The sequence below is a fragment of the Pelodiscus sinensis genome, chromosome 10 (assembly GCF_049634645.1).
Source record: "Pelodiscus sinensis isolate JC-2024 chromosome 10, ASM4963464v1, whole genome shotgun sequence".
NCBI lineage: Eukaryota > Metazoa > Chordata > Testudines > Trionychidae > Pelodiscus > Pelodiscus sinensis.
In genome coordinates, this window is record NC_134720.1 from 30,795,532 (window position 1) to 30,809,073 (window position 13,542).

The following is a 13,542-nucleotide window of genomic DNA, read 5'->3' on the forward strand; positions in this document are numbered from 1 at the left end:
AAGCTGGCAGCCATGATGGGAGCTGAAAACCTCGAGCCAGGGCTGGCAGTGGAGTCAGCCTCAGGGCAGGGAGCCTGGTGGCTGGGGCCAGACTCAGCATCGCAGCCCCTTAGGGGCAGGGAGCACAGTTTCACAACCCCGTTGGGGCAGGAAGCCTGGAAGCCAGACCCAACATTGCAGCCCCATTAGGGGCAGGGAGCCCAGCAGCTAAGGCCAGCATCACAGCAGCAGCAGCCAGGGACAGCATTGCAGCCCACCCAGGGGTGTGGGCCAGGAATAGACCCTGCAAGGCAGACCCACCAGAGCTGGCAGCCTGGGGATAGGGAGCACGGCGGCCAGGAGGAGCATGAGGCATGACTAGGGACCAGGCTGGCAACCATGCTGGGAGGGGGCATGGAGCTCTGAGGAGAGTCTGGCCAGATCTGCTGATGGACCCCAGGAGAGACCCGAAGTCCCATCAGCAAAGAGGCCGGAATTGACCTCTTCTGGTCTGGCAAAATCCCTTGTTCGGGACTGGTCAGTTCCCAAGATTGCTAGACCCAGAAGGTCCAACCTGTAGTTATCAGTGGTTCATAGTCATGGTGGAAGGGCATAACAAGTGGGGTTCTGCAGGGATCAGTTTTGGGACCAGTTCTGTTCAGTATCTTCAACGATAGAGGTAATGACATAAAGAATACTCTTATGCAGCTTGCTGCTGATACCAAGCTGGAAGAGGTTGCAGATGCTTTGGAGCAATGTTTCTCAACCTTTTTTTTTATATATAAAGTACCCCCTTTTAAAAATATATATATAAGTACCCCCAGCACCTACAGTTTTCAGACACACACAAAATTTTCGTACTGTTGCAACACATTTGTTTAAACATCTTAATCGTAGCCAGGCCGGCGATGAAATTTTTGGGTGTATAAAGTAAAAAAATAATAAAACGCTGTAAAACTTAAAACACAAATTCAGTTTTCTCCAAATTTTAGTTGTGTTGACGTATCCCCAATCTTCTCTCGAATACCCCTAAGGATACTCGTACCACTGATTAAGAAACCCTGCTTTGGAGGATAGGATAATAATTCAAAACAATCTAGACAAACTTGAGAAATGGTCAATGGTAAATAAGAAATGCAGTAAGGACAAATGCAAAATACTCGATTTAGGAAAGAACAATCTGTTTCACACATACAGACTGGGAAGTGATAGTCTAGGAAGGAGTATTGCAAAAAGGGATCTACGGGTCATAGTGGACCACAAGCTAAATATGAGTCAACAATGTGACACTTGCAAAAAAAACCAAACATGTTGTAAGCAAGACTCAAGAAATAATTCTTACACTGTATTCTGCACTGATTAGGCCTCCATTAGAGTATTGTGTTCAATTCTGGGCACCACATTTCAGGGAAGATTTGGAGAAGATCCAGAGAAGAGGAACACAAATGATTAAAGGTCTAGAAAACATGACCTGTGAGGAAAGGTCGAAAGAACTGAAGTTTTTTTACTCTGGAAAAGAGAAGGCTGAGAGGGGACATGATAGCATCTTTCAAGTACCTAAAAGGGTGTTGCAAGGCGGAGGGAGAAAAATTATTCTCCTTAACCCAGCGTTTCTCAAACTGTGGGTCTTGTCCCCCCGGAGGGTCACGAGCAACTTAAGAGGGGGGTCGCAAACAACTTAGAAAGGGTCGCGAGTAACTGACAGGGTGGTTTCAGCAAAGGAGAGGGAGGTCGTATCACAAGTTTGAGAACCCCTGCCTTAACCCATGACAATAGGACAGGAAGCAATGCGCTTAAGCAAGGGAGGTTTAGGTTGGACATTAGGAAAAATGTCCTGTCAGAGTGATTAAGCACTGCAATAAATTGCTTAGGGAGGTTGTGGAATCTCCATCATTGGCGATACTTAAGAGCAGGTTAGATAAACATCTGTCAGGGTTGATTTAAATGGTGCTTGGTTCTTCCATGAGTCCCAGGGCCTGGAATTGATGACCACTTGAGGTCCCGTCCAGTTCTAGTAGTCTATGATCACTGTAACATAGGTGAAATCTTTTTTCTCCCCTATCAATGTTTTTTTTAAATTATTTGTAGTTCCAAAGAAGATCCACAGAAGGTACATCTTATCTGCTGTTTGCATTAGCCATGATGGGAAACTGTACTTATGGACTGAGCCTTGTTTTAAAGATGCCTGCAGCTGAATCTCTCAGAAACCTCTACTTTATGCATCATCTTCCATGGCTCATTGGGAGCTTTGGAGTTCTGTTTCTAGATATTTTTGTATCCTTTTCCAGTTAGAGCAAGAGTTTCTGAACAGTGTATTTATTAATATTGGACGGTAACTTGAGATTGAGTTGAAATTTTGCATGGCTGGCATTTTGTATGTAAATGATTGTGAAATGTTTTTTTTAAATGCCCTGTTTTAGAAAATGGCCAATACATTTGAATAGGGTTTCCAAATTAAAGCTGCACTGGATGGCTTTATTATTTGTAATCAGTACATAGATGTACCATATTTTCATTTTTAGGTATGTACTGTGTTCCTCCCATTTATGCATGGTTAATGCATGTTTAATACCTGAAAAGCTCTCTCAAATTATTTCCAAATTTACATAGTAGATTATAACTGAAACTGGCCCATTTTTAAAGATATCTTAAATTGCATCATTGCCAGTCTTATCTAGTGGTCATGGACAAACATGAAGCATATTAAGAAATGTTTTCAAAACATATGTAGTGAACATACACTGCAGTTACCCATAAAACTCGGTGCATCACCATGGGTACAAACATATGCATCTATGAATTTAAGTGATTGAGGATTATACACAGCAGCACATATTACAGCATAGGTTAGTATGCCAGAAGGAGCATGTATTCTGTAACTGGCAGAAGGAGCTATAGAACTGTAGTATAAGTTTGGATACACTGAGACTTTCCCTGTTTAATATTAGATGAAAGAGTCTATGAATTATAGGCTACTACAGAGATCAGAATAGCTGAGTTAACAAATAGAGAATTACAAACCATCTGATCATATGGAACCCAGAGCCTGGATTTTCCAGCTTTCAATTCCACTAAGCATTTGCATTAAGAGAAGATATTCCTGACATGTCCACTTTGAGAACTTCAAGTCAGTAGTTAAAACTAACAAGAGCAAATATTGTATCCCTCTTCAAGCGTAAAGTTGAGGTAGAGTGAAAAAAAGTCCCAGAACTGTTTTAAAGCATATAAATAGTTCAGTTGTTAAAACTTCAGATTGACTAACTCATTCTTTCACTTAGGATAGTATCTGAAGACATGAAATTCAAAAAAAGGTCATTTACTACATGAACGCTCAAGTTCACTACAGTGTTAATACAGTACTGAAGATAAATGCCAATTTTGAAATTAAAGATATAGTTTTATTATTAATAACGTATCTCTAGCATGAGCAGACTTATAAAAAGCTAAGTATCAGGTACTTAGAATACTTAAGAGCCCACTCTTTTGGCCTCATTTACCAGGGACACTCAATAATTGACTATTTTTTTCCTCCATTTTTTCCCCTTCCCTTTCCCTCTCTTTCTCTGCTATTTATTTGTTCCCTGGTCCCCTTAGCCCCATTCATCTGAAGAAGTGGGTTGTGCCATGAAAGCTTATGATACAATCTCCATTTTTTGTTAGTCTCTAAGGTGCTGCAAAACTATTCACTGTTTTAATTTTTTTCAGTTACAGTCTTAACGCAACTACCTCTCTGCAGCTTTTATACATTTCATGGCTTTTTGCCCTGGTTTGAACTCTCTAGGCTTGTACTTACAAAAAAGAAAATCAGAATTCAGTGCTGATTACATTGCCAGAACACTACTTGCATATTTGTACATTCCCTTCCATGATGTATTCCTTTGAGGAACTCTGATATTGGCCACAAACTGCCCAGAATCACAATGCCTATGTGCACATGACATTCATTTCTCAGTTTTGACTTGATTAGAGTCTGAATCCAATCCTACTATTAGTCCTCCAGTTCAAACTGTATTGAAAACAGATGCTTCCAACTTGGTTTGGGGAACTTAAAGAAACTGTAATCAGTAGAAAAGGAGAAATAAAAGCAGATCCCCTGCCTAGAGAAGTCCTCAAGATATAGAAATAAGTGCTTTACAAGTTTCATTACTGTTTCTTGCAAAAAATTCTCAGAAAACTCACACCCCAAATTACAGTCATGAGAAAATCAGAAAGTGGTAAGCAGGACCTTGATTATTGGGAACAGAAGGAATCAGAATAGAAAGCTCCCGATCTTTAGAAGAGAAGAGGTGTTTAATTTGTGGATAATCACTCCCTTTGAGTGACTAACTTCCTTCTTTGGTAGGTAAGTTCTGAGAACATCCAGAGTTATATTAGATGGGATAGAAAGCAGAATGCAGCTAGGAAAAAAACAACCGGCAAGTGACTGGGATAGGAATAGGTTTCTCCATAACTGCCTACGATAGGATTTCTGCACAAATGTCTGTTGCAATGGCAGCCCTGGCTAGTCCCTAGATTGAAATGGCTGGGATAGAGCATTCTCAGTAGATCAACTGGGATTCTGGAACTTTCTTCTCCATAGTCCAGGTTTGTTTCATCTTTAGGTATCATTGGAAGACCCAAGACTGTTGGCTTTTGGTTGAGATGTAGGGTTGTGTAGGTAAGAGTTTTGCTGAATGCTTCAACATAAAGTACTATAAAATGCCAAATATTAGAGCAGCTCATGCCCTACTTGTCCCTCAAACACATGGACACAGCTTTCATTGCTTTCTCTGGAGATTGAACTCAGTGAGAGTTGCACCCATATGAGTGAAGGACAGAATTGGGCCGTTAAGTTTCCATCTTGAAACCTTCAAACTAGCTCCATTTGAACCTTTGTGTCCTTATCGGTAAGCTGAATCCTGAAAACATTGCCTACTGCATAGATTAGACAGATCCCAGTACCGAGATTCTGTCCCCCCCTCTCTGTTTTATTTGACATGCAATATGTTAGGTCCAGCAAACTACATTGAAATGCGGCATAGTTAGTTCCAGATTACATTGTTACTAGAGAGCCAAAAAAACCCATAGTCAGCCAGCGCTAAATAACAATAGCCAGAGTCTTAACAGTCTTGCTTCTTGTGATTTGCTGGGCAACCATTTGGAATTCATTATATGCTTTTACAAAACATGATTGTGTAGTAATTTAATTATATCATGCTGAGAATTTAAGCTTGACTTGACCATTCAGCCAGGGCAGTTTCCTAGATGAGCATACAACTTTCTCCCTCTCTCAGCATTTGTTTTTCTCAGCATGGTTTCATGCATCACTTATTGCACATTAATATTTTATAAACTTAGAAAAGAAATGTTGACCGAATGTTGACAGTGGCAGTTTTTAATTTTATTCTTTAAATCTCTATTAATGAAAACACATGTTGGAAATACTCATCTAGAATTGCATATTGCAAATTATTTGCAATTGGTTCTTAAGCTCATTAAGTAAAACAGACCACCAGACAGGCAATGGTCATGGGCTAAGAATGATACAGTAGATTTCCAATAATCCAGAACCTATGGGACCTAGGTAGTGCCAGATTATCAAATATGCTGGACTATCAGGAGGTACTATAAGATGGTTATATATATATACTGTATACATTATATACTGTATATAAAGTGTTCTTAACCCTTTTTATTGTACATACTATATACAGTATACTGTAAATTTTAGTTTTAAGCCTTTTTTACCCTTTTTGCTCAGTTCAGCTGCTGCCGCTGTTACCTTGTGACTCATTTTTTGCTGAAGCTCACTCACTAGGCTCTTGCCATTTTGATGCCGGACTATTGGAGTTTTCCTGTAGTTGGTCTTTACATGCAGGAGATCCACATTTGTCCCAACTCCCAGATACACAGCCTGACTTCAGTGGAATAGCACCTTAGTCACACTGGTAGAAAGACAGAGTCCTACAAGAGCTCCTAGTATTTTTTTCAAGAGATGAAGGCACTCAGCACCCTCAGAAGATGCTCAGTATCTTGCAGGATGAGGTTCTTTCAAATTCCTGGTCTCTTAGTTTTCTGACCTATAGTAGCTAAAAGTGCTGTGCAGCTAACTTGCTCAGCTCTAAGTAGGAAGAGAACCCCATGTTAATACAGATTTAAATAAGAGTGCATATCTACTATCACTGAAGGAAATCTTGACTAGTCTTTAGCTGCGAGAGATCCCAGAGGTGGAGGTATTATAAAGCTATGAGAAAGCAAGGTGATTCATAGGGCTGTAGCTAGCATGTAGAGAATTGACTCTCTACTCACCTGCACCTTCCAGCAAGCTTCTACAGGAATGACTTTTCTTGAAATAATGGCAAGCTTTAGCTTCAAACAATTTAAAATGTTGCTAGCAGAGATCTTATGTTCCAGGATTCCTCACAGAGCAATGCTGTTTCATTTGTAAAAAGGGATTCACAGAATAGTGGTAGTATGCCACAGTCTGACCTAAAGCTGTGTGAATAAGGGCATGAATTGTATTGTGTGTGAAAATGCCCAGTAAACACCCATTTTCTATATTTTATGCCGCCTTTCATGCAGGTCCCTATCATGAAGCTTCCTTCCTGATCCCATCCACTTCTCCAAAGCCCATTCAGGGTTGGATATAAACACTAACAGTAGTTTGGTCTAATACATTGTTTTCAACCTGTGGTTTGCAGACCCCTGGAGGGGCCACAGACTAAGATTTCCAGGGGTGGGTCACACCTCCATTTGAAATTGTTTTAGGGTACTTAAATGAAAAAAGGCTGAAAACCATTGACCTGGTTGATGAGACACTGGCTGGGGGTTGTAAGCCTCGTTTCACGAGGCATAAAGGATCTGACGACAAAGGGTCGGCTAATCCCCATCTAGACAACCGCACTGTGCCGACAATCAGCTGATCGGCACAGTGCGACGGCCATTTTGATGTAAATGAAGTGTCAATTATTTAAATCGCTGCTTCATTTCCCTTTGCCGAGTACACTCATCTACATGGCTTCTTTAACGGAGCCATGTAGTCTAGACACACCCTTATACAGTAGTTCTACTTCTTTACCATGCTAAGAAATGAGTGGTTTTGATGAGCAAATTTTTATGTATTGGGTTAGAGTCTACGCTACACTTCCAGGAGGCACAGCACAAAAATGGGGTACAGAGGATCGGGGCAAAGGCATCTTTAAGTAGGCTCTGTGCCCCTCAGATTCTGGGCATGGCTGGGGATCAGAAGAGCTGCTACAATAAATTGGAGTAGTTCCCGCCCATGGACTGCTCTCATTTATGGTAGGCTCTGTTCATCTGCTTAGGGATGCTTTACTGCCCCAAATAGGCCAGGTTCAAAGAATTGTGGCCATTCTCCCTCATGCCTCTGAAATGCTTCTCTGGTTCCAACCCCAGCATAGCCCTCTGCTTGGTACATTGTAGGACAATGTCAATCATACACTGTTCCTGTTCTGGGGCTTTCACCTGAGAGTCATTGTGGCTTCTTTATATCCCCTGAAAGTCACTAGAGAAGCGAATATAGGGGTCATAATGAGGGCCAGGATCTGACCTAGTGTGTACAAGTAATTCCTCATTTAAGACTATAGATACGTTTCTGAAAATGTTCATGCTAAGCGAAAAAGTGCTATGTGGGGTCAATTTTTCCCATTAAAAAATGGAAAAGGTGGGGGTTGCATTTCAGGTGGTGGCAGCAGAGTCAATTTTTTGTTGGTGCTCAGTCATCAATGTCAATATTAGATATCTAGCAACACAAGTCGCCGCAGTTTGTTAAACGCAAAGATAAATGTGGGTGAGCAGAGGAGCTCTGTACCATGTGTATTCATCCACTCATGCGTATTACCACTGTTTTCACCAACTTATACCGCCACAAAAAGTAGTCCGCCACTTGATTATTTTTGTGTTATTTCAGGGATGGTCATGTTATTCGAAAAAAGTTCCCTAAAAAAACCCATGCTATTATGAAAACATGTTAAGTGGGCACGTGTTAAACGAGTAATTACTGTATTACATGTGTATTAATTTGATTGCAATAACAGTAAATAAATAAATAAATGTGGAATTTACAATTCTAAATAGTGCCAACAAGAAATTCCCAGAACATCCATGTGGCTAAAACGAATTCATTGCCATAAGATATAATTGAGAACAAATGAGGCAGGCTTTGAAGAAGGATTATACACATGGATTTAGAAATGTCCACAGTTCAGATTAAAAATAGGGATATAAACTCATGCATTAGAGCATAAACTAGCCATTAACTAGCAGGGCTAGGAAGAAACATTATAGGCATAATAATCTTCTGCAGAGAGTTCTGAACCTCCTCTGAAGAATCAAAGTGATCACTGTCTGAGATTGGTTGCTTGGTGGACTAGACGGATGACTGATTTTCATCCTGTCTGACAATGCTGTCTTCATATCTCATGTTGTTCATTTCCTTACCCCATAATATCCAGATGACTGCACAATTTATTATGTATCGCAAGCAGACCAAGAGAAGACCCAGTTTAGTGGCATTGGAAGTGGAACCGCTGCTTGTGAATGAAGAGGATTCCTAAAGTTTCTGGCTTTATTTTTTTCAATAAAGTTTACAGTTGGAGTACTTGAAGATTTTTCACAGAATGAAGATTAAAAATGCATAGAGACCAAGCTTATTGTCAGTGTCTTGTTCTTTGTAGTATTGTGAAGATATTACAAAAGAAAATAATATTTACTGTCTGCTGTACTGTAAGTGCTAAGAAAACACACAGTCAATACATTTTCTTCTGAATTACCTCATTTTATTCTTTTTGTCTCCTGCAATGAGTTGTGTTCTATTTCTAGAGCACTCCTCACTGTAGAAGATCACATACTTTACAATATGGAATAACCTAACTCAGAAGAGTGCTGGATGATACCACTGTAATACGATGCAGATATTTCTCAAACTTAAGAAGTGACTGCAGCAAATGTAAATAAGTCCATCTGAACCTTTTTAAACCTCTCACAATCTGTTATACATATATAATTATTTAATGATAATAAATCATTAAATTCACTATTGCCAAGAGTCCTCACAGGGCATCCATATCACTTGTGGTTTTTTAAACCTCCAGAACAGGGTGGTGTATAGGCCTGGTGTGGACTCTCCTTGCAGGGCTCAATTTCATCCACCTCAAGAGGAGAAATAAGCCTTTACATTATTTTAATCCAAAGCCAAAATTCTGGATGCATAAGCACATGTAATGGATCTGTTCATTTAATTCCCATTAAAATAATTGGGAGCCTCGCAGTCCAATATAGAATTCTATGCATTTTGTTTGCTTCTTAGTGTGTGCCATTATTTTCATTAAAATATTGTTATTTAGTGCATATTGTGTGTAATGTACTTATAAAATTACTATATATCTACATTTTGCAGAACCTTCCTCTCTTTTCAGCCTTCTACATACATATGGTCTAATCATTAAGAAGTTAGAGATAAAAGACTGCCCGTATTTTTTTTTCCAAATGCAGGATAGCTGGTAGGTATGTCTTTCATTTTAATCTGAGCAATTTGTTTCTTTATATGGATTATTCAACATTTTCCTCTTATATAAATTCTGAAAACTATATTAAAAGGAATACTCAATTTGAACATAATCAGCTGCGTCTAGACTGGTGCGATCTTGCGCATATGCTTTTAACAGAAAAGTTTTTCTGTTAAAAGCATTTGCACAAGAAAGCATCTATACTGGCAGGTGCCTTTGCGCATTTTTGCGCAAGAGCATCCCGTGCCAGTATAGATGCTCTCTTGCGCAAGAAAGCCTCAATCATCATTTTGCGCATCGGGGTTTTCTTGAGCAAGAGCTGTCTACACTGGCCTCTTGCGCAAGAACCCTTGTGCAAGAGGCGCTTATTCCTGAGCGGGAGTGTCACAGTTCTTGCGCAAGGACACTGACGATCTTACATGAGATCGTCAGTGTTCTAGCTCAAGAACTTACGGCCAGTTTAGACATCTGGCAAGATTTTGCGCAAAAGCAGGCGCTTTTGCGCAAAATCTGGCCAGTCTAGACGTAGCCCTCCAGTTTAAAAAATAGTAATTTCAAGTTATTATATCTGCCCGTGAGTTCCCTTGCTAAGTTTGTAGTTTTTCATTTTCTAAATTGTAAATCCTTATCTCTACCTTAAGACACCTGTATAAAACAGGAGAAAAAATGTAAATGGGAAAACAGTCTGTACTATAAGTGCTGTCAACTGAACAGAAAAAAATAATAATAAAAAAAATACTAATCTCTGTGACCTCTCTCTGGAGTTTTAAGTATTACATCTAAAAACAAGTTAAAGATTAAATAATTTTTAAATTTAAACAATATAATTCATGATTGATATTGTAATTGGCTATTCACTGCCGCAGAGCAAGTTAAAGAAATCAGTCAGTCCACAAAACCTACTTTGAGGGTAGTATGAGAATGTAACATACTGTAGGTAGCACAAAATAGCATTGTGTATATTGTACATTGTTGCAACAGTTGTATATTGTGTAATACTCCTTGTTATACATTATTTATTGACTGGTCAATGTAATTAATATAACTTTCATAGCTATAATTCTAGGATTTGTTTTTGTAATTTTAAAGTTGCTATCACAGTTAATAAATGCTGACACTATGGCTTTGTCTACACTGCAGGGTTTTTTCCAAAGAAGGTTTTTGCTGAAGAGATCTTCCGCAAAAACTTCTTGCACAAAAGCGCATCCACACCTCAAAAGTGCATAGCAAAAGCAATGTTGCACAAGAGAATGTCCACACTGCATGGACATTCTTGCGCAACAAAGTTCTGATGGCCATTCACAGAATGGCCATCAGAGCACCTGTGCTTTTTGTGATAGGCTCTTTTTCACAAGAAACTCCCGTTGAGCATCCACACATACCTTTTTGTGCAAGAACTCTTGCACAAAAAGGAGTTGTGCCTCGCAGAAGGAGGTATACCTACACCACAAAAAGACCTCTGTTCTGTCGATGGACTGTAGATTTTGTTACACAAAAACACGCTTGAAGTGTGGACACTCTGCAGGTTTTTGCACAAAAACCTTGTAGTGTAGACATAGCCTATGTGTAAGTGGAATTATCCCAATCAGTATCTTGTAAGTGTTTTTAAGATACGTACTCTAATTATGCAAGACACTTTGGGGCTTTGTGTGGGCACCTGGGATCTGTCTGCTTCAAGACGTTTGCAGCCTCAGGCCCTTAATGTATATTTGAGAACAGTATGTAGTATACTTCCCAATTTCTGAAATTGTAGAAGGGTGAGTTAGAATTTGACCTGTCCATTTCATAAATTCAGAAACAATTTGTCTCGCTTGTAGATTTATATGCTGTATTTAAGAGATTATCCAATCTTGTTACTTTTTAATGCAGTTAACATTTGTTCTTGCATCATTGCTTCAAGGATTATATTTCCTTTTCATTACTATATGTAATCCTGTTTTGTGTTGTGTGTCCTGCGTTTATATTGCTATAGTTTATTAAACCATAGATGATACAAAATGTACAGTGATTTAGTTTAAAAATGTTGAAAGATAATTTAACATCTTAATATATAACAGTATTAAATATTGTCATTTATTGTGCGCACACACACACACGTATATAGGACACAGTGTATCATTTTAATTGAATATTTTCTGTTCAATAAAAATAGGTGGCAAAGATTTTACTGAAATCGTGAACCAAATAAATTGTTATTTGTTATGCATTCTGGTTTTATATGGACGCTGATTATATCATTTACCCACCCTTTGGTTATTCTGTTCTCTGAGACATATCCTAACCTGATGTAAGTCAGCATAGTTCTGTTGAAATCATTGGAACATAGGGTACGTCTAGACTACAGGGTTTTGTCGACAGATACAGTCGACAAAGAGCGTCTAGACTACATTCAGTTCTGTTGACAAAGCAAGCTGCTTTGTCGACAAAACCCTGTAGTCTAGACACAATCCTACATGCAATAACACCTTCTGTCGACAGAACTCTGTTGATAGAAGGCGTTATGCCTCGTAAAATGAGGTTTACCAGCGTCGACAAAACTGCTGAGTTCTGTCGACGTTATGTCAACAGAACTCAGTGGTAGTGTAGACGCAGGTATAGTTTTGTGGACAAAAGTCCACTTTTGTCGACAAAACTCTGTAGTCTAGACACACCCATACTGTAGATGAGGATTTGTCCCAGACTATTTCTTGTTGGTTAATTTGAAAGGGAGTATGTAATAACGCAAGTAACATCCTGCATAGCTACTTGGGTAAAGGAAGAAAACTGACTTAATTGCCTTGCTCTGTCCCACTAATTCTTCCCTCACACTTCTGCAAGATTAATACCATTGTTTTCTTGTTTACTGTCATGAAAACTTGATTAACTAAAGGAGGCGTCTCTAAGTCTCCCTGTACTCACTGTATCAATCTTGCCATAGGGCTTAGCTACCTAAACTAACTCTTCAGCCCAAAGAAAGCTATTCTAAATCTGAGTGACCTCAAGGTCATCTGACAGCGTTTCCAATTAGTTGGGTCAATAAAGCAGGCAGATACTGAACTGCTTCTCCTGAAGTTTATGTAGGCTGGCAAATTTTCTAAAGTTGTTTTTACACCAACTCCTAAACTGTCAAAATAGCCTAGAATAAATGGTTTAGCTATACCCATAGGAAACATCATGCAAAAGCTGCTGCTGCTTGGCTCTTTTATGATCTTCTCTCTCCCCGTTCCTGTTAAACAGTGTTTACTGTATACAACCAAATGTGGAAGCACTGAAGAAAGGAAACATAAGAGCCATCCAAAATTCTCCAAAGGGTAATGTTGTTGCTTTTGCAGCTCTCATTTCCTTAAAGATGTTATAAATCAGACAAAAAAACACAAAAGTTTGAGATTATCTTCAATTTAAATGTGAGAAAATGAAATTTTATTTTTCCATTTGTCCGATCACTACTAATTGTCCAACAGATCTTTGCTAACCTGTGTAAATTCCAAAGGGACTCACTTAAACTTCAAAACAGCAGATATCAGGAAATTTCTGGGTGTCCAATTCTGCCCTCACGTCCACTGACATATTCAGGTTAACAGGAAATGAGGAAGAATTTGCCCCTCGCTGTCCAAATAAATAACAATTCTTAGTAACTGCCAGCCTTGGAAGTTTAGAAGTTTCTCAGTTCAGCAACCTTTCTTGTATGTTGTAATGTTATGGCTAGCAAACAGACAAGATTAAAAATAGTTTGAAATAATGTGAGAATGGCCATGCTCTCTTACCTGTCAGAAGCTTTGTGGGAATGGTTCTCGTTCTCTAATCACACTGGTTTATATGGTAATTATTCCCCATGTACACAATCACATATGTGTAAATTTGCAGGTTTTTTTTCCTGGTTATAAGGTACTTCTATACTTTCCTATATATTATTTTTTTCTGTATTTCATTGGGTGAGAGGAGGACGAGCCCTACCAATAAAGGCAGTAGTTTTTCCAACTTCTACTGTCATAACTGCCTGTGGGGTAAAACTGGTGAGATTTAGTAGAGCTCCTATTAGTACATAGGAAGCCTAAATGCAGAAATGCTAATATTAGAG

General features: G+C 39.0%; 1 protein-coding gene across 14 annotated transcripts in view; it reads left to right on the forward strand.

Annotated features, from left to right (window-relative positions):
• Window positions 1–11,691, forward strand: part of SLC66A1L (solute carrier family 66 member 1 like) — a 28,462-nt gene extending 16,771 nt beyond the window's left edge. For all 14 annotated transcript variants that reach the window (XM_075937784.1, XM_075937789.1, XM_075937785.1 and 11 more), the window contains 2 exons: window positions 2,068–2,253; window positions 8,433–11,691. In XM_075937784.1, the coding sequence (XP_075793899.1) occupies window positions 2,068–2,253; window positions 8,433–8,534 (288 nt within the window). In that variant the 3' untranslated portion in view covers window positions 8,535–11,691. The remainder of the gene's footprint in view (window positions 1–2,067; window positions 2,254–8,432) is intronic.
• Window positions 11,692–13,542: the final 1,851 nt, after the last annotated feature.